The sequence below is a fragment of the Grampus griseus genome, assembly GCF_964374135.1.
Source record: "Grampus griseus genome assembly, chromosome: 11".
NCBI lineage: Eukaryota > Metazoa > Chordata > Mammalia > Artiodactyla > Delphinidae > Grampus > Grampus griseus.
The window spans coordinates 81,741,536-81,763,378 of record NC_139005.1 but is presented as its reverse complement, the minus strand read 5'-3'; the positions used below and the strand labels follow the sequence as shown (position 1 = coordinate 81,763,378).

General features: G+C 34.8%; 1 protein-coding gene across 4 annotated transcripts in view; it reads right to left on the bottom strand.

Moving 5' to 3' along the window:
* Window positions 1–1,256: 1,256 nt before the first annotated feature.
* SCYL2 (SCY1 like pseudokinase 2) overlaps window positions 1,257–21,843 on the bottom strand; it is a 59,131-nt gene continuing 38,544 nt past the window's right edge. For 3 of the 4 annotated variants that reach the window (XM_082665517.1, XM_082665519.1, XM_082665518.1), the window contains 10 exons: window positions 21,504–21,680; window positions 19,715–19,837; window positions 16,171–16,284; window positions 14,773–14,905; window positions 12,587–12,705; window positions 8,200–8,300; window positions 6,675–6,741; window positions 6,442–6,537; window positions 5,328–5,447; window positions 1,257–3,908 (listed from right to left, as the gene is read on the bottom strand). In XM_082665517.1, the coding sequence (XP_082521643.1) occupies window positions 3,264–3,908; window positions 5,328–5,447; window positions 6,442–6,537; window positions 6,675–6,741; window positions 8,200–8,300; window positions 12,587–12,705; window positions 14,773–14,905; window positions 16,171–16,284; window positions 19,715–19,837; window positions 21,504–21,680 (1,695 nt within the window). In that variant the 3' untranslated portion in view covers window positions 1,257–3,263. The remainder of the gene's footprint in view (window positions 3,909–5,327; window positions 5,448–6,441; window positions 6,538–6,674; window positions 6,742–8,199; window positions 8,301–12,586; window positions 12,706–14,772; window positions 14,906–16,170; window positions 16,285–19,714; window positions 19,838–21,503; window positions 21,681–21,843) is intronic. The other variant, XM_082665520.1, reaches the window with a different exon arrangement.

Genomic DNA, 21,843 nt, shown 5'->3' with positions numbered 1-21,843 from the left:
CCGTTCTATCATCTCCCTCTTCCTCTTCAATGCCAATTTTTCCAATGTAAATATATTTATGGTACCAAATAAGTACTGAACACATAATACTTACTATATTAAACCATTTTGACAAAAGCAACTCCAGAATTCATACAATAAAAGATATAATGGTAGAAAGCATGGGATTGCAGATCAGAAAAAAAAAAAAAAAATCTAGCTTCTATTCCTGGCTCTAACTTTCTTGGGTTAGGGCATGTAAATCTCTGACCCTCTGTTTCTACATCTGCATGGTGTTGAATTATTTCAGTTTTACTCAAACTATATCATGAAGTCTTGTTAGGGATTGTAACCAGTTTTTTTTTTTTTTTTAATTAGTAGGATATAATTAAAAAAACAGAGTACACTATATGTATCAAAGATTTTCTGAAACTTTTGTTTCAGGTATAAATTTCATATACTGGGTTTGTAATGTAAGATATATTTCTTACTGAGTGTCACAGTTATAGCTTGAAAGCCAGCAACATAAATAATCTCTTAAGATCCTATACAGTTTGAATTCTTACAGATTTGTTTTGTTCTAAAATTATTTCAAGACCAGTAAATAACAAAGCATGAAATCACAACTTAATGTGGAAAGTTTCGTCAAAGCCGAAATTTATTTGGTGCATACTCTGTGCTTGCTATCAGGTACTTTCACATATACCTTTTCCTTTAATATGTAAAAGCAACCATGTGAGGTATTTTACAGGTTAAAAAACAATAACAAAAACCTATTTCCTTAACTTATTCAGGTGAAAAGAGGGTTATAAGCGTTCCAAATAAAAACAAAACAAAACAAACAAACCCCAGCCAAGTACACAGTCTATTTCCATTTCTTTTTATGCATCCTCTAAATATATCACACACTTTAGCATTAGGAGAATAAAGAACCAATTCAAATAAAAGGGAATTTGTAATTTTTGTCTACAGGTGCTTTTTAACCTACTAACTTTTTTAACCTACTAACAGGTGCTTCTTTTTAACCTACTAACTTTCTACTCTAAGCCCAAGGGACTTAAAATGCCGTCAATATCTACCATAATTTTAAGGTGATCTATCTAGTACTTTGAAAATTTTGTTCACAGAGAGATACAAGCCTAAAAATAGCACTATTTTTTAGAGGCAGTTTCACAACAGAAAAAGGCAATGGTAACAGTTCGAGTGATAGAAATGATTTAAACAAAATACCTTCAAGAAAGTAAGAAAAAAGTGTAGAAAATCTTCTAAAAATGTAGCATCGTTACCTCAATGAATGAACAAATTTCAAGATGTGAAAATTACCTAAGAATCACATATTTTTTCAAATAATCTATTTTTATATTTAGAAGTTCAAATTATATAAATTGTTCTATTAAGTTTTCCTTCTAATTAGGAGTTCAACACTGACAAAGTTATTTTACAAAATAAAAAGCAATTTCCTAATGAACTGTGACTACTGAATTGTTACAAAGAAAAATTCTTCAATGTTAAGCAGTTTTATTCCTTATGTAAACTTTTCTCAAGATAGATATTGTGTTACGAACGAGACAAATAATCAGGTGCAGGTATGAATGTATTTGCCAAAAACATCTGCTCTTCCTACTGCTTTTCATTTCTTGGAAAAGTTTCTTTAGCATTCCTATCAGTCCTTCTCCTAAAACCATGTAACAAAATACAGCTCATACAGAAACCAGATGTTAAGCTGACTTTTTATTTTTTAACATACCCTCTTATTGAATGCTGCCAGCAATATTATCAACTTACATTTTATAATCAAGTACTGTATGTTCAGTGTGTGTATACGTATTTTTTCAATGAATAAATGTAGTGTCAGCACACTAAACTTCATATGACTTATTTTAAATGATTGCTGGTTTCAGATAATTAAAAACCACAAACTCTATGGCTGCGATTATAATACATTTATAGTTCTCTGAAAGATCAGTTTAAAGTTATAACATAATGATGGAATATAACGAAATACAAATGACATCTATAGCATAAGATTCCATGGTTGACTAATCAGCAAATCAAAGAAAAATATCAGAGAAAGGCCTTGAAAAAGAAAGCATGTTTCCTGTTAGAAGAATTTATTCTTTCTTTCCTAAAAATGGCTAATTATGGACATAAAAATGTTTGAACAAAGGGTCCTGAAATTCCTAGAGAAGATTTAAACTTCAGATGCAGTAACTGACGAAGTCAGACGTTATCATAACGTATCAAGCTGAAAATTAATCTTTTAGTAGCCAGAAGATACAAGTGCTCATTTTTAGAGAAGTAAAGTTTATTACATTTGAAACAATACAGCAGAAATCTCAAAAGTATACTCATTAAATATAGTTTAATTCTTACAAATCTCCTTTTGAAAATGCAATTCATATGTGCTGCAACCTCAGAAGTTTGAATTCAAAATGAAATATGGAGGCAGTAGTCAGGGAAAGCACATCAGAGGGCTTTGTCAAATATCTGTACAAATCAGTACCTACCTCTTCTGTCTGTGATACAGTAGGAAAAAAAGTGATTCTAAACATATCCAAGTAAATGCAGAAAAAAACATTACTATTTGAGGCAGACCATGCTAAAATATAATTTACAATGATTAGTTTGCATTTATGATAGTTAATAATGCCTTAGTTTGAACCAATGAAATCAAGGTTAAGTTAAATTCTGCAGTATTTGCTCAGTCTTTTGCACTAAACATTAGTTCATCTGAGAAGTAATAAGATTGGAAAAGCAAATGACCCGATCCTTTTCGTTAGGCTTATCATTTTCTCACTCAGTCACACTAAATGCAAACAAATCAATACAGCATCAAGATTTTTCACATAGTAAAAATGAAGACTAATGACTTGTGAAGGCAGACTGTGTACCATGTAGTATTTAACAGATGAAACTTGCAATTACCATCAACTCAATTTTTTAAATAACACCAAGATTTACAAGCCAAAATAAACATTTGATTTAAAAATTCTGCTATTCAAGATACTCAGGTGTCTTTTTCTCATTGAGATTGATATGGGTTGGGTCTTTTAAAAACCTGAAGAGGAGTTGGTAAGAGGAAAAAAATCCTCAAGGCTTTAAAAACCTCAACTGTTAAAGAGTCCATACAACTACTATGCTGGCATGACAACAGGTTTTTTTCTGTCAGACAAGACCATTTACTTTCCCACAGAAGTACTTCCTCCAAGCCAATTATATAGATGTAAATCAGCTTACCCATGATTAAAACTGAAGTGATCCTTCAAAAACAGGAGCATGACACCTCACCCAAAAAGATCTTTTAAGTCACTGCTAGCTGAACTGCTACTGGTCATAGTAGGTGGCGGCTGTGCAAAGTTCTGCGGGTTAAAGAAAGGATTAGTCTGCACACCGAAGGCAGACTGTCCTATCATGCGCGTCTGTGCTCCCATTACCGAACTGCCCACACCTGGAGACCCTTGAGCAGGCACAAACTGATTAAGCCACTGATTCGGTTTCTGTTGTGATAACTGGTTCATGCTAACTTTGGGTTTCTGAGGGCCAAAGAGATTATTAAGAGCAGACATATCTGTGGGTCTCTGCTGAGTCAGCTTCGTACCAGCAGGAGGAACACTCACAGCACTGAAGTTTGGCAAAGTGGAAGGTGTTCCCAATGTCATCTTGGCCACTCCAGGTGCGCTTGGACTGCTGAAGAAGTTCTGGTTTGTATTAACTGGCACATTGAATCCTGAAGTCTGAAAGCCCATGTTGGCATTTAGGCCGTTTGTTAAATTTCTCTTTGTATTATCAATTGGTGTAGAAAACATCATACCAAGGCCCGTGGAAGGAACAGAAGTGAAGGTACTTGAAGAAGAAATTTTAGGGGTACTAACAGAAAGACTGGTCAAAGATGACATATTATCCATCAATGTGTCTGTCAGGTCCTTAGTCTGAAAAATATGAGGAAATTACTTTATCTCCAAGAATTCCAAATTACTTAAAAATTAGTAAACATTTGATAAATTTTATTATAAAGGACAGTTAAAATTAAGCTCAATAGTCTACACTAAGACAGCAAACCACAGCTCACAGGCCAAATCCAGCCTGCCACATATTTTTGTAAGGCTTTTTAAGCATGAACATTTGTAATCAATCTGATGATAGGGAACCCAACTCTGAACTCCAATTAAATGAAATGTTGTCTCCCTCGTTGCACCTCCACCAAAAAACAGAATTGCATTTTCTCATTAGATCTGTATTACAGACAAGGATACTCTATTATTTTTGTATTTTGAATTTCATCAAAAGTTTGTGGAAATTTATTTTCTCTATTCTAAGTACCTACAAAATACTTTATTTTTGCCTCTTGGCTCACAAAGATTTTTCCCAGAGGAAGAAATTTAATGATTAAGAGGCAACAACAACAAAAAAATAATTTAAAGAAAGCTTCTAAGATAAAGTAATTTCTGCAATCAGCAATAGTGTAAACTTTCTATCAGCAGAGACCTTAATCACTGCTCTAACACCAGCACCTAGAACACTGCCTGGACCATAGCAGGAAATAAATACTGGTCAGGACATACAGGTAAGTGTTCCTAAATCAAGTCACAAACATGACTATAACAAAAAAGCTAAAAATTGAAAATTACTTTTTGCTCAAAACTACATAAATGCATGAATATAATATTCCTGGTCATTTCAAAGTGAGCAGCGTTGAATTAGTACCATAGACCTAATATTTTTTAAGAACCCTCCCATTAATCTAGCTTCCTCTTTGTTGGTAACAAGCACTATTACAAAACATTATATATTAGGCAGGCTATTGAGGAGTTGTTGGAAAATTCTTGACGCCCATACTTCTTAGAAATTACACATTAAAGTATTTTCTGAAATACATTTTTATAAAACACTAGTAGGTAGACTAAGTTCTATACTACCTTACTCCTTAAGAGTAGTATGCCTTATATATGGAATTCTAAAATGTGGTACTGATGAACGTAGTGGCAGGGCAGGAATAAAGATGCAGACGTAGAGAACAGACTTGCGGGGAGGGGGGGAGCTGGAATGAAGTGAGAGAGTAGCACTGATGTATACACACTACCAAATGTAAAATGGATGGCTACTGGGAAGCTGCTGCATAGCACAGGGAGATCAGCTCGGTGCTTTGTGACAACCTAGAGGGATGGGATAGGGAGGGTGGGAGGGAGGCTCAAGAGGGAGGGGATATGGGAATATATGTATACATACAGCTGATTCACTTTGTTGTACAGCAGAAACCACACAACATTGTAAAGCATTTATACTCCAATAAAGATGTGGAAAAAAAAACTGTAGTATGCTTGAATTATGCAAAAGAAATGAACTCTGACCTGCTTGACTGGAGCAACAGGTGTGTGCACCTGGGGTTTAAGAGGTTGCTGGCTTTTCAACTTCTGTGCCTGCTCCTGTTCTTTTGCCAATTTTTGTTTTTCTTCAAGTGTAAGTGATGCCTGAAAACAAAACAAAACCAAAAAAATCAACTGACAACTTTCATAATTCCATTTGTAAAACAGAAGATTTCTTTTTGGTATGTCTGACAATACCAAGTAGTTTACAAACTACTCCTGTATTGGTGATTGCCACAGCGTAAGTTATACTTTGAATTACGGTAAAATTTAACTTTAGGTAGAAACTCACAGGATCCCTGCTAAACTATTTCCAGTATGAAAATAATAATAAAATTATTATTTTAAAACCATTCATTAGAATCATCTTTTTCCAGACAATGAGAATATGACTAGGTGATATCATTTTATAAAATTGGGAGATTCTAGCTCACTCTAAAAATATTTTAGAAACTCATCAAAAAGCTGAGTAAAAAGGAAACAACTTTTTTTTTAACGTGAACAATTCCTTTCACTGCTAATGTCTGCATCAAATTCAACATCTGTCTTTTTCTTATATCAACTTTGCCAACCTATAAGCTCGCAGTATGTCCTATTAACAAATTTTGTAAACCACAATGTCTAGTAGTTCCTTGGCTCTACACGTACAGGTACTCATATCTGTTGAATAAACAGAAGAAAACTGCCCTCAGCAGAAATTCAAAACTGACATATTTTTTATATCGGATGCTAACCAACATTTCGATTGGAAAGTATCATTTTAAAGTTTGTTATTCAAAATCAGAATCAGAGAAGAGACACTGTAGAATTTATCAAGGGATGTGACCGGCAAAGTACAGTAGAAAGGACAAAGAGGTCAGGCAACCTAGAAATGTTACCAACATGGGAGACTGAATAATACAGAAAGTTAAAAATCTTAAGCATGTTTATTCTCAACATGAGTCAGGTCATGCATGACCCACTGATAACTTTTAAATTTCATAAAGATAATTAAAGAATGTTTCTTATTAAGCTAAATAGTATTTCCCAACAAAAATATGTGGTTTTAGAAGTTATATAATATAAATACGAGTACTAAAAGAACAGTAAAGACACCTACTCTTTTATGTTTATTCTGTAACCCATCCTCTTTATTTTCTGATTCACCACCAGTCAGAAGGTCTGCTCCAATGTTGTTAAAGACTTTGTCAATATGCTGAAAAACCAAAAGTGAACCAGCTGAATGACGTGCAAGATTGTGATTTTACTGCTTAAAGATCAGAGGCCCCCGAAATGGAGCACACTATCAAGCATTTTTTTTCAAAAATTAGAATAATCTAAATATCTTCTTACCTGAGACCCAACATTTGTAACTTTTGTCTCCTCAGAAGCATTCATTTGATTTCCTATATCCAAAGATCTGTGAGAGAGTTGAGTTATGACAAAGCAATAAAAAGAAATGTATGTTTTAAAAATACTTGTACTAAAAATAGTTCATCCACATGGAATTTACTACAATCTAAACAAACTGCAACTTCATTATTTAAGGAGAATCATAATCTCTTTCGTTATTTACTACTATTAATGTCTGCTTGCCCCCAAAATGTACATTTGTACACATGTCTTTTTTTTAAAGCTCAGCATTTGAGATTTACTGGAGAACTTAGTGTCATAAAACCGGGCAAGCATGGTTCTTACCATAGGAGAGTTTACAGCTCACTGAGAGACAAGATATGATATGGGAACTTAATGTGATTAAGTTCAGAATCTGTGATTCTAACAATAAATGCTATAATCACTGAATAAGTGATGTGGACAAGATCTATGCCTTGAAAAACAGGTAAGATATAGATAGGAAGGAGAAAAAGAGAATACATAGAAAATTTCTCTCTGTTGTAATTTTTAAAGATTATTTTCCAGGGTTCCTAAGTTAATATAGTCAATCCATTAAACATGATAAATATATACATCACAGAATACTTAGTGCATACAAAGAGCTATTTCACATCATTCTACACCTTGTGTATTTATTTCCATAAAGCTTTCATCTTACACAGGAGCAGAACCTAAAAAGTTTCTTTTGGGGGACTTGGCTCATGATTGATACCAATTTTACTGATTTTCAGATGTCTTTGACTCAGGATTAAACTTTAACAGGCATCCTAAAATCATGTTTTGCCTCTGGAGCAAAGAATATAGTGGAGATTTGATCATAAAAACTGGCATTTTCCACTGAATAATTTTTACCCTTCCCCTCTTCCTTTGAATACTAGTATTTTGCAAATAATTGAGAAAATCCTCCCTAAAAACAAACAAAAAAAAAAGGTACACACTGTGGTACTACATATGGAATGAATTCTCTATAACTGTTTCTGGGGTTAGAGAAAAAAGAAGGAGAAATCAAAACACCAGGATTTCACAGATTTGAAAAATATTTTTCAGTGGTGCTCTTGGCAATCAGCACCCTGAGTTTACAATGCCAGTAACTAATGTGACAAGAGATTTTCTTAGAAACAGAATTTTCTTTATGTAGAGAAAATGCTAGGGTTACATCCTATTATGCTTCTGTATTCAGAAATGACATCAGATTTTCAACAACATTCTAAACTCAGTTCAACTTAATATGTTGGAAAATTTTTATATGCTTTACATATAGTCAAATTGAAATCCTTCGGAACATATGTATATATATAACTGATTCACTTTGTTATAAAGCAGAAACTAACACACCATTGTAAAGCAATTATACCCCAATAAAGATGTTAAAAAAAAAAAATGAAATCCTTCAATTTTTCTAGTCCGTATTCTAGAAAATCAACCATGACATAACTTTGATGTCACTCCTGGACCATGTGCAATTCATATGCAACCTACTTACTTCTGCTGTTCTTGCATTATATGAAGTTGCTCCAGTTTAGTCTTATGTTCAGACTCCAATCTATTAAGCATCTCTTTTATGACGGAAATGAAGGAATTGAACTGGTGTAATAAGAAATTGATATGGTTATAATGTTTCAAGTTAGCCACAAAGGTAATCTAATAAAATAATTCAACAAGTCATTCATAATATTCTCTATTTTTATCAGAATATGACCCACTCATAGCACTGATGACATAAGAATAGTACATTTTAGCTCAATATATCATAGCAAGCTTTTACAGTATCTCTGTATGGTGGTGATATAGTTGATGAGACTTTTAAGTTCCAGAAAACATGTTCTCAATAAGTTTTATATCCTAACAGCTATTATTCAGCAGTCTTATATAAATTCAACTCCAGCAGTTATTACATATTGATTTTTCTAGACTAATCCAAAAATGACCATCTAAATTTGTGCATATCTGAAAACAATCTGCTTAATAATGCATAAAAAATTACTCTTTATTCAAATCATTGTAAAAATGACGTTTGGCTAAAATAAGCCTGTTTTCTAAAAAGTTAGTAGAAATATTAAATATACATAATCTAACTTCCAAATAATTAAAATTCATAAAGTATATCTAATTTAAAGTTAAACATAGTTTAAGCTTTGGTTAAACTTTACATAATAATTTTTAAATTTATTTATTTATTTGTTTGTTTGTTTTTGGCTGCATTGGGTCTTCGTTGCTGCACGCGGGCTTTCTCTAGTTGCGGTGAGCAGGGGCTACTCTTCATTGCGGTGCGCAGTCTTCTCATTGTGGTGGCTTCTCTTGTTGCGGAGCACAGGCTCTAGGTGCGCAGCCTTTGGTAGTTGTGGCTCGCGGGCTCTAGAGCGCAGGCTCAGTAGTTGTGGCTCGCGGGCTTAGCTGCTCCCCGGCATGTGGGATCTTCCCGGGCCAGGGCTCAAACTCGTGTCCCCTGCATTGGCAGGTGGATTCTTAACCACTGCACCACCAGGGAAGCCCCTAGTTAAATAATTCTTATGGTACTTTAGGATCATCATAAACAATTTATTTTAATAATACCACATATTACAGGAAGACTCTAGAAACTGCTTTCTTCCCCTCCCCAAATCTTGCAACTACGTCTTTGGGCTGGGTGCTTATAAATACACTATTTTATTAATCCTCACAACTCTTCAAAGTAAATTTATTAATATTTCTACTTTATAAATGAGGGAACTCAGGCTCAGCAAGAGAGAAAGCAACTTACTCAGAAATACTAAATAACTTATATGGCAGAATTAGAATTCATACTAAGTCTGTCTCCAAAGCTTGTACTCTTTTCTACTACGTTATGCTGCCTCTCAACCATGCTCTATCATCCATTTATCCTCTGTCTGATCATAAGAGTAACAAATGGCATGTTTCCTTAGCTGTTTACCATGACTGACTCTTTGCTGATTAGATTTTTTAACTTTTTAACAAAATATAACATACACAGAAAAGTATACATATAAAGGCACATCTCAAAAAATTCACAAACTGAATTTAACCAGTAGCCAGAAAAAGAACAGAACATTGGCAGCACCCCAGAAGCTTCCCCGTGCCCCCTTCTAGTCATTTCCTACCCTCCCTCGCCATATGACAAAACACTATTCTGACTTCTAGCAGTGTAGTTTTAACCGTCTTTGCGTTTCATACAAATGGAATCATTCAGTAGATCCTCTTGTGTCTGGCTTCATTTGCTCAACATAATGTTTGTGAGATTCATCTATATTGTTGCAGCATTAACATAGTAGGCCTGCACAGCTATCCTTGGAAAAGCCTGCTTGCAAGGTTGGCCCTTGGCTGGTGTCCAGGAACTCAGATTTTGGGAGGTTCCCACCATTAACTGATAATAGTGGCTCACTGTGTCTAACTGGAATTTGAGTACCAGGCAGGGGGTGCTACTTGATCAGCCCCCAATAAAAATTCCAGGCACCGAGTCTCCAATGAGCTTCTCTGGCTCGCAATATTTCAGACACACTGTCACAAGTCATTACCCAGGAAATTAAGCACATTCTGTGTGACTCCACCAAAAGATGACTCTGGAAGCTTGAGCCTGGTTTCCCCCAGACTTTGCCCCATGAACCTTCTCCCTTCACTGATTTTGCTTTATATTCTTTCACCATAATAAATCATAGCTGTGAGCACAACAGTTGGCTGAGGCCTGAGTCCTGCTGGTGAATCACTGAATCTGGGGGTGGTCATAGGAACCGTCCCCCAACACAAGTTGTGATTGTGTTTGGATTGCTGCATGGTGTTTTCTCTTTTTTAATCAAATGCTAAAAATGTATTTTCCTAAGTTACTTTATCTTTTTCACATAATGTATAATATACTTAGATTATTTTAAATCAGAACTGACAGAAGAGGGCAGTCTTGAATTAGGAACCCTGTCTATGAAATGAATAGGAAAGCAGACCACATCCATGCTAACTATTGTAAAATACAAGATGATATGAATCTAAATATTTCTGTTGATGAAAATAGGCCCCCCCAAAAAACAACCATAAAGCTGAAGAAAACTAACACACTTCAAATGTAATTATATATCCTAAAATAAGCATTTGAGAATATTTTAAAACACCCTAAATCATAAATATGAGAACTAAGAACAGAAATGACCAAAAGTTGAAGACTATCTTAGGCATGTTATCATTCTATTTTTCCCCAATATTCATCCTCCCTTTTTGCCAATCCTAATTTCAACCCTGCCATCCAAGATATGAAGAAATTATCAAGACAGAAACTGAAATCTAAGGACACAAACCTTCAGGGGCTTACCCTACCACTTCAAATGAAATTTTGGATCTGATTAATTTTACAAATTTCTCTATTTTGAAAACTCCATTCACTCAGCACTCTCCCCTATGCCAAAAGCTCTCTTGCTTAACTCTCAGCTTTCTGCTTCCTTCATTGCTCTAATTCACTTTTAGTCCTTAATTCCAAACCTTGCCAGCCTATCCATTTCTGACACTCTCAGTTAAATAGTAACCCTTCCCCATCTTTTCCATTATACATCATTAAACATTAGTTTTACGGTGAACAAAATGCCTTGTCATTACTCTATACCTCAAATTTTCTCTCAATTCAATAAAAATTTTTGTTTCTGGCACTGTACTAAGTACTGGGGATGTAATGAAGAATAAGCTATAACAACCAGCCTTCTGGGAAAGTCAGACACACAAGTATATAGCTGTGACAACTACGGTGACAGAAGTATGCAGAGGTAATTCTATAATAAGCTTTGAGTACATAGTCCCTTTGCTCAAACATTTACCACATCTTGAAAGTTCAAATACCTAAACGAGATGAGCATTTAAAGTCTGCCTATTCTAGGGCTTTCACTATCGTGGCCCAGGTTCAATCCCTGGTGGGGGAACTGAGATCCTGCAAGCTGCACGGCATGGCCAAAATAAAATAAAACGAAAGTCTACCTATTCTAGTCTCAATTTATCTTAATATCATCACTCCCTGATTATATTATAGGTATCTCTCAAACTGTATTATTCATTCCCTGTGGCAGATAGACTCTAAAATGGTCCCAATTATCGCCTCATTCTGCTACTCTGTCTTTCTGTAATCCCCTACCTTCAAACATGGGCAGGACCTGTGACTTGCTTGTAACCAACAGAATATGGCAAAGGTAACGGGATGGCATTTCCTTGATTACATTATAAGAGACTATAACTTCCATCTTTCTAGCAGACTCTTTGTGGCTTTGATGAAACCAGATGATGCCGTGTTGGAGGCCCATGAAACAAGGAATTCACAGTGGCAACCAGCTAACAGAAAGCAACAAAGTGAGGCCTTCGGTTCAAGAGTCTGAAAGGAATTTAATCCTGCCAAGGACCATTGAGAGAGCTTAGAAACAGATCCTCCCCCAGCTGAGCATTCAGATGAGACCTCAGTCTTTGACTGCAGCATTGTGAGAAACTGAGTGGAGCATACATGCCCTGGCTTGGCTGACCCACAGAAATTGTGAGATAATAAATCTATGTTGTTTTAAACCTGCAAGTTGTGGTGATTTGTGAGGTAGCAATAAATAATGAATACACAGCCCAGACATATTTTTTTTTCCCTTTGTTCATGTCAATTTCACAGTCCCAAATTTGAAGTAGTCCCCAAGCCTACACATCTTTCAAAATTCTGCTCATTTACTATCTCCCAATTAGGCCTCCAATCAATAATCCATCCTTCCAACTCACATACTCCTTACTTTGAACCCACAAACTTTCTTCATTCATCTCTTTGGCACATTTTTCCTTGTTTTACCAATTTATATGTAATATATTTATACATTCAATGCCAAGAAAACAGTAAGCTGAATAAATTGAATAAAGCACAAAACTACTCCTACCTGATTGAGATTAAGATTGTTTTCAATACTCAGGGGAATCAGATGAGGCAATACTTTTCCAGCCAACTGCTCTTTGGTGATTCCCAACTTCTTATGAGTAAAAGTACATTTGTAAATACCTGACAGAAAAGAGTAAGACGAATGTTATAATTCAGTACCACAAATCAATAGAAATCAGAAAAACAGTGTATCTACATGAAATCTCTTGATAATCAGTATAGTTACAAATTTTTCCTTATCAATGCTTAGAAGGATGCTCTTATATATGGATCAGGGTGATTTCAGCTTTACTGTCAGTTTAGATTTAACATACCATGACACATTTATCCTGTATTCTTTTGGTTTTAAGAACACATTTAATGATAGTATAAAATTAAAAGTCTATCAGAACTAGATACAGTTCTTACAGTGCAGCAGTAAGGCTACAGAATGTCTCTCTATTCTGAACAAATCTAAATATATATTTCAGACATCTCATTCAAACTTGAGACATCTATTTAAAGTGTCTAAGTATAGGTCCTATACCTTTATTCACTTCTTTAACCAGACTCAACATCTCTGAACTTTAATAATTTAAGTCAACTCCACACAAGTCCTTCCCTCTTGTCTTACCTATTTACTCAACTTTCAGGACCCTGCTTGATACACCTATTGCACAAAGCCTTCATTTGGTAAACTGAGCACGTTTCCTCCTCATTCTCTGAATGCTTTTGTGTTATAAGTGTTTTGTATAGAATCCAAAGCTTTAGAACACACCATCTCCTGTTATTCTGCTGTTAATGCACACTTCACTTACATACTCAAAGAATAACTTTGGGGCTTCCCTGGTGGCGCAGTGGTTGAGAGTCCGCCTGCCGATGCAGGGGACACAGGTTCCTGCGCCGGTTTGGGAAGATCGCACATGCCGCGGAGCGGCTGGGCCCGTGAGCCATGGCCGCTGAGCCTGCGCGTCCGGAGCCTGTGCTCCGCAACGGGAGAGAGGCCCACGTACCGCAAAAAAAAAAAAAAAATAATAACTTTGAGTGCCCATTAAATGCTTATCTGCAGGGCACTATGCTCATTACTTGTCCTTCAGTTGGTCTCACTGATTCTCACAAAACTCCTATAATGATACTATTTTTATCCTCATTTGACAGATGAAGAAACTTTTCAAAGTCACTCCAGGAACTGGCATAGCCAGGACTGGGGTTAGGGCTCTTTCCAGTATGTCAAACTTCTTCTCAAGAAGACTAATTTCTTTGAGCTCAAAAGTTTCATACCATATCACAAAAGTTCTATGTCTACAGAGGTCCACAACAGATTACTTACTGACCATTTCTACAAATATTTACTGAGGGCTTTCTATAAATCAGGCACTACAGTAGGTATTAAAGTTACATGGCTGAATAACATAGTTTTTCTTCAAAACTAACAAAGAACTTCAAGTTCAGTAACTTGTTAATGTTTCTGTGATTCCACAGCTAGGTCTATCTCTATTAGTACAGCAGACCCTGAACAGTTTCAGATTGGGCTTTAACTATTTATAGGCAATTTCAGAGGTTTTTTTACAGAGTGATTTATAATTATGCTGATAGAACAGAATGTGCTGTAAGGCCAATAATGCTTCATCGGCACATCACTTAGCAGTGAAAAATATTTGTTCAGACTTAAACATATCTAAATTAAAAACCAGCTCTACCAGTTATCAGCTGTATAACCTTGAATAACTTACTTCACCCCTCTGAGCCTCAGTTTCCTTACTGTAAAACAGAAATAACAGTACCTATCTCATTGGATTTTGAAGAGGACAAAATAAGGTAATGCAGAGAAAAGACTCAGCACAGTGCCTCTTACAAATCAGGTACCAAATAAACATCAGGTATTACTATTAAGACTGGTATCAGCATTTCAAGTAGTCTTGTTTGCCTCTCTTATTTAGTACCATTTTACAGAGAAAACTACATGCTATCATGATACCTGTGAAGCCAGGATTCCCAAATATCTTATTCCTTTATAAATGTCAAGTACTACCACTTTTGCTAAAATTAACACAAAGAAAAAGTTATATCATGGCATTTACCCCATCATTCTTCAGTTACTGAATGCTATATACATGAAAAGAGTACAAAATGGTTTTATAGATTGAAAAGTTTACTTGCATAACTGTAAAACAAAGTAGCATCAAATGACATTAAGTTTTCAGCTACCTAAAATTCCCATGAGGACCGCAGGTTCCTTGGATGGAATTTGTTGTAAGAACGGCAGAATATCATCAAGTACAAACCACTTATCCAAGTATTCCAAAATCTTTCCTAAGCACACTAATGAATTTACACGTACCTATTAAAAGAGGTAAACTGAATTAGTCATTTAAAGTCTTTGCAATCTAGACCAAAATATTTTAAGTATGAGTATAATCTTCATATAGGTATATGTTAAATCCTCAAGAATAAAAGTAGGTTTAAAAGCTCTCGTCCTTTATTTATATAGAAAATTCACATATTTATAAATTCCCCTGACTTGTTTCAGAAAGAATCTTTGATTGCTTTGCCAGGATACTAGGTAGTTAAAGGTAAGGAATGACTTTAATTTTATATCTTTTTAAATAAAGTAATTAGGATTTGAAAAGCTTTATTACACATTTGTTTGGCAAGAATATTTCCTTGGGGTCATTTGAATTATAAAAAAGGACTTGGGCTTCCCTGGCGCGGTGGTTGAGAGTCCACCTGCCGATGCAGGGGACACGGGTTCGTGCCCCGGTCCGGGAGGATCCCACATGCTGCGGAGCGGCTGGGCCCGAGACCCATGGCCTCTGAGCCTGCGTGTCCGGAGCCTCTGCTCCGAAGCGGGAGAGGACACAACTGTGAGAGGCTCGCGTACCGCAAAAAAAAAAAAAAAAAAAAAAAGGACTAAATTTTCCCACCAAGTGATTAATTTTACTGAGCTTCCAGTATTTTTCTCTAATTCAGGTTCAAGTCATTCTTAAACTAAATATTTTAACAACATGTGAAAAGTATATTTGTCCCACATAAAGTTTTGTATTTCTAAATATATCTTTAATATAGTTACTAAAACTTGATATTTAGGAGCTCTTTTATCACAATTCTATCAATTGTGATATCTATATTCTCTTGACTATTTTGATAAATATTTCACACCCTACTTTTTTAGCTAGAATTTGTTAAGATAGAATACTTTTAGTCAGGATCATAATATCAATGAAACTATTTTTTTTTAAAGTAAACTAAGAAAAGCAGAAAACAATTAGTTGGTAAAAAAAACAAAAAGCACCACATTTCTGCAAGAACGATGGAAAAAAAATAAACTGGATTAAAGCAGAAAAGGGTTAAGAAAAAAATTACTCAAATTTCCTACTGAAGCACTCAAAGTTAGGGGACAGGGAGTAATGTCAGGGATGGAATACTGTAAAATTATATATCAGGGAAAACTACACCTATTGCTCACTTTCATAGTACTATATATAGTCTACTTATAGCCATGACAAAATATATGAACAAACTATAAAAGGGTTATTAAACAATAAGAAAATTATTTAAGCCAATGAGGCGTGAAAGAAAAACAAAGATTAATATGCTATTACTTACAGCAAGGGAAGCCGTTTGTAGACATGCATTTTTAATTCTTGGTATCAAGGCATTTTTCATGGATGGGTAGTCTATAAGATTTGCAAAGGTTGGTATGATGTTTAGACAGAGTTCCTATTAAGAAAATAAATCGGATCAATCTTAGAGACTCTCTCACATACTAAAAAACATTTTGCATTTGCATGGCTAATTTGTCACATAGCTTGAAATAAACTTTTATGTATGGTATATCATTTGACCTTTTCAACAACTGTTTGAAAGAAAAATACTTATTATCAATTTTGAATTTTACAGATGAGGAAACAGACTCAGAAGACCTTGCTCAAATTCACGCTAGGTCATACAACTAGCATATATACCCAAATTCCCTGATCGCATTCCTAGTTTCTTTCCCTGATAACACAATTAACTCTTCATTTATTTTTAGAAATAGGAACATCTAAAAAAAAAATAACATCTAAGTTTTGCTATCTTTCACAACAAGGGAAAATCAAGTACAAAGTCACGTAAAACTATTCCTCTTTAAATAAGGAATTTCTTAGCTGTTACATATATCCATATGATGGATATAAGACAAACATTTTAAAATATATTTTCAAGACTGTTTAACAATATCAAGGATAAAATGCAATAAGATACTATTATATAATCCCATTTTTTAAATCTGTCTACAGGCTTAGGGAAAAAAACTGGAAGGATATATCTGGGAATGTTAACTGTGGGCATCTCTGACAGAGGATTTTAATTTCCTTTATATATTTAACTATTTCTAAATTCTGAAACTAAAGCCAATATAAATGACAGAAACAGGAAAAGTTATTTAAAACGTTCTTGTTAACTTAATGCCATGCCATAGTGTAAATGACTGTAACTGGGAACTTCAAGGATAACAGAAGAAAGGGGGAATGATGAAGGATTAAATGAGATAAAAAAAGAACAGGAAATGGCTTGAGAACTAACTGGCTGAAGAACCTAATCTCAGATACCTTATAAGGCAGAATGATCCTTGTAGGAAAGCAAAAAAGAGATTACTGAAGAAAATGGGGGTATAAATGTATATCAGGGAAGGAGTTATTAACGATATTTGGTAAACTTAAAGACATTCATTTATGGTTAGCAGATAGAAATGAATCAACCACTAAAAATCTGTTATCAGTATACTGGCAGGTATTTTATTTGCTTTAACTTATCCCCATACTTCCAAAAGGCAGACAGAAAGAAAAGAGTTAATATTAATATCTATTCAGAAGTATAATAAATTATGTAGGTGATATAACTTGAGGATAATAAATACAAACTATATTTAAGGGACTATTTTCCACAGATGGTAGAGAATGAGCAAGGATGAGCAGTCAGTGAGATACTGTGTTCCTGTTACCAGAGGGGAACAAGGAAGTTCAGCGCTTAATTGATATCAGAGTGACAGAGAGACAGAGACTGACTGCACACATGCACTATGCCATATAATCCAGCAGTAGGTTACAAAGAGGGAAATCTTAAATTATGTCTAAATCACTTAGCTAGAGGAGGGGAGAACCATAGGAGGAGACAGAGTAAAGAACCTAAGAACAGGAGATTGAAAAAAACAAAACAAACAAAAGGAAGTCCAATTAGCATATTCTCAGGAACTTCTGCCTATTATTTTCTACTTTCTCTGTAACTGGTGGTGGGGAGGGGAGAATGAAAACATATTCTACGTTTATTTAAAGGTAAATAATTTTAAAAACTGGTTCTCATATACATTTCTATTAATGCCTCTAATGACCCTAACTTTTGTAAACCATCTTTTACTTTTCCAAATGCTTTTCTAAATTCTCTCTAGCCTCTTAAATAGTTCTAATCAAACTTCAATTTAAAAATACCATTCCAAAAATCAATCTCAGAAGTTATCTCCTAGCCTTCTAACTTGCATGAAGCTTGAGGAAAAGATTTTTGTTTCTTGCTCTTGCTCTCTCTCCCAAAGCTTAGATAGACTTTAACTTTATCAGACTCGTACCAAGCAATGTTGATACTAGTTAATTGGACTGGTGACTAAACACTTATATTGAATGGTATCAGAAAAGCTAGTTTCTAAAACTTGGCAAAGTGCACAACTCAATTTGAATTATGTATTAACTATTTTAATAAAATACTTGCTGGCCAAGTAATACTTATTGGCCAAACTAACCCTCTTAGGAAGAAAAATGACCTTTCACATCACTCGATCCTCCCTCTCCTCCCTAATTTCACTGAATATAAAACCAGGTTGACTACACCGGGTCTGTGGGAACGTTTCAAGAAGCTATAATTCACAATTCCTTTGGAAAGCACTTAAAAGTAATAGTAAGTACCTTCCCCAATCATTCCACGTCATTTGGACAAAGGCAGCAAGAGATGACGTTATAAGGAAAATTTTTAACATCAACTTCACAACTTGAAATAAAAGAAAACTTAGATAAGGACTGAAATGAGTCAAACAAGTGACCTTATATGTGTGGTATTAGGTTCGCATTTAAAAAAAAAAAAAAGCTTTGGTCAATAACTTATAAAAAGTAAAATTCTGGGCTTCACTGGTGGCGCAGTGGTTGAGAGTCTGCCTGCCGATGCAGGGGACACGGGTTCATGCCCCAGTCCGGGAAGATCCCACATGCCGTGGAGTGGCTGGGCCCGTGAGCCATGGCCGCTGGGCCTGCGCGTCTGGAGCCTGTGCTCCGCAATGGGAGAGGCCACAACAGTGAGAGGCCCGCGTACCACACACACACAAAAAAAGTAGAATTCTTTGTTTTTCTTTACTAGAATCTTTGCACTGGTGAAGAGAACATAAACTTTTAAATACGACACCTTTTATGCAGTGAGATGTTCTTAACATAAGTATTTATTTTCCAAAGTGAGAAAAAAAAGCTCAAACTAAATTATACTTTTAATAGCAATCTAAAAATTTTTTTCCAGATAACCCATAGAACCAAAATTTTAGTAGCAAAATTACAGAACTAAAAGTTTGGCAAAGTATGTGATGTTTTAACAGCACTTTTGTAACACAAAAGCATGACTATAAATGCATTAGGGATGGTCACACTAAATTACTATCTGCTTTTCTACCTACCTCCTACACAAATTAACTTCAATGCAAAAGGAACATTTCTGAATAGAAGATTGAGTTACCAAACATGAAAGAAAATTATGAGTATGAGAAGTACCTACTTAACGCTTTCATAAGAAAAAGGCACATACATCTTTGTCATTTTCATTCATATACTAATTACTCATTTAGGAAGAAGGTATACAGCAAACCAAACTACAACAAATCAAACCTTCTATAATAGTACATTACTGATAAGTAAAAGCAACAAATCATTTTACTTTATTAATACAGGTGTTCATCAATTGATTCTTCAAATTAGGAGTGAACACACTAGTAGTAGTATACATCATGCAATTCAATGGATTAATATATACTATTGAGCTTTATATTAAAAAATTATGACAAACTTAAAAGGTACTTTACTTCTTTCTTTTGCCTTAAGAATCAAAATCATCATTAAAGGAAAAAAATTGAATATTATACCTGGATCTGAATGGAAGGAGCCTCTAGGGCTCTGTAAACCATTGGCAGGACACTGTTCTTTATCTCATCAGGAGGAGTTTTGGTTAGTAGCAAATCCATTTTTTGGAGGAAAATTAACAAAATCTGTGTAGAAAAGGCAAACAATGTATTAAAGTCTAGAATCTTTATGACACTTTATACATGTCAAAATTTAAAGTAGCTTCAAAAGAATAAGTTATGTATTTTGACACTCACCATGTTGCTAGCCTGAAGGCATGGAAGACAAAAACATATAAATCAAGTCTCTTATGTTTCTAGAAGCACTATATTTAACATCTGCTCTCAGTTTAAACATTTAAATAAAGACTAATGTCCTAACTCTCACATATCTTCAGTAATACATCACTCACCCACAAGTACCAACTATCTGCAAAGCTACCGGGTAAAAAAATAAAAGCCTGAGGGCAGCAAAGTCAGATGTCCCAAAGAAGTAAATTCCATCACTGGGCTTCCATAAAGTTCAAGAGAAGAAAAGGTACAGAAATGAAAAGGACTGCCCGGAAAAATTCTAGAAACATTTTCAATTGTCCCTGATCATTTGTTTGCCACCACATATGTAAGTAATAAGGAAGAAACTATCCCTTCTATACATGCAGAATACTTAGTTTTGTCAAGGCTCAGTTAAAATTTTTCAGAAGGGATTTTTAGCTAGACGACTACTACTACTACTACTACTACTACTACTACTACTACTACTACTAAGGGAAAAAAAATACAAAGAATGAAGACAAATAAGAGCTCAGATGATAGGTTCCTTAGGATTCTATCTGATGCATAGCTTAGTGACCATGGGACTCCACTCCTTTCCTTCCTGACACCTTGACCATGTTTGGAGAACTCTGCTTCGAAGCCTACAGTTCTCTCACCTGCCCTTTCCTTAAGCAGGGGAACTCCTGTCTTACTACCACAGACTTCCTTCTGTTCCCCTCCTTTCAAAGGAAGGACCACAAACAGTCTGTCATAAAACCATTAAATCAGGTAATCAATGGTTTACCAATAAGCTCTTGCCATGTAGTAGCAGAAACTTAATAATATTTACCATGTGCCAGAAAATTTCATTTAATTTCAACAACCCTTTTCACATTTCAGAAATGAGCAAAATAGAAACTTTAAGAGTAATGACTTGTCCAAGGAGATGAAGAAGGCGAGATTCTAACCCAGGTATGTGACCCTACTGCTCTCTTAAATCCAAGTCTACCTTGAATCTGGCAAATAAATATTTTAATAGTGTCTATATCAGAGACTAATTAAATTTTCCCTTAACAATATATACACACACATATTACTTCCATGGTGCTGGAAGCATTTCTCCTCTTCTGGTGAAACTATTTATTAGCAATAAAATAAACAACTGGCATAAACCATCTACAAATTAAAGACTCTTAATAACAAAACAAAAAAACAGAAATACTTAAAAGTGCAGGAGAAAAATAAATACTTATTTTCCTAAACCTGTAACTTTCAATAAGGCAATGGGAACAATATAACACATGCAAAATCTCATTACCATTTGTTTTCTGAGACAGTAACTTGTGGAGAGCTACAGACATTTATTTGCAAAGTTCAATTATAATTTTAGGAATGGTTCACTTCAAACATATGCAAAATAGCTTCTAACTAATGGAAAAGAAAGTCTCTCATACTTACCTAAATTTTTAAAAAGTCAAATATCCTTTCCTTTTCTTTTCAATGATAGTTATCATTGACTAAGACCATTGAATAAACAGGAAAAAAATATCTACATACATACCTGGATTGGCTCCTGCTGTTTAAAGACAGGGCCAAGTTCAGGTAGAATTAACTTGACATATTCTTCTTTGGTACATTCTTCAGCAATGAGTAGAACATTGGGCAAAACAAAAGGTACCATGTCAGGGTTTACAAATTCTGAAGTCAAACATGGCAAAATTCTCTGCACAATGACACGCTGAAAGGCAAAAAATGTTTTCATAAAACTAATCTTTATATCAGGTCTTTAGTATTAACATTGAAGTTAAGAGTCTAAAATCTTCAATCCCTTTGGGTAAGGTGACTATATAATTTAGTTGAAACTGGGACACTTTTGAGAGTAAAATAGGGTGCTATTGCTA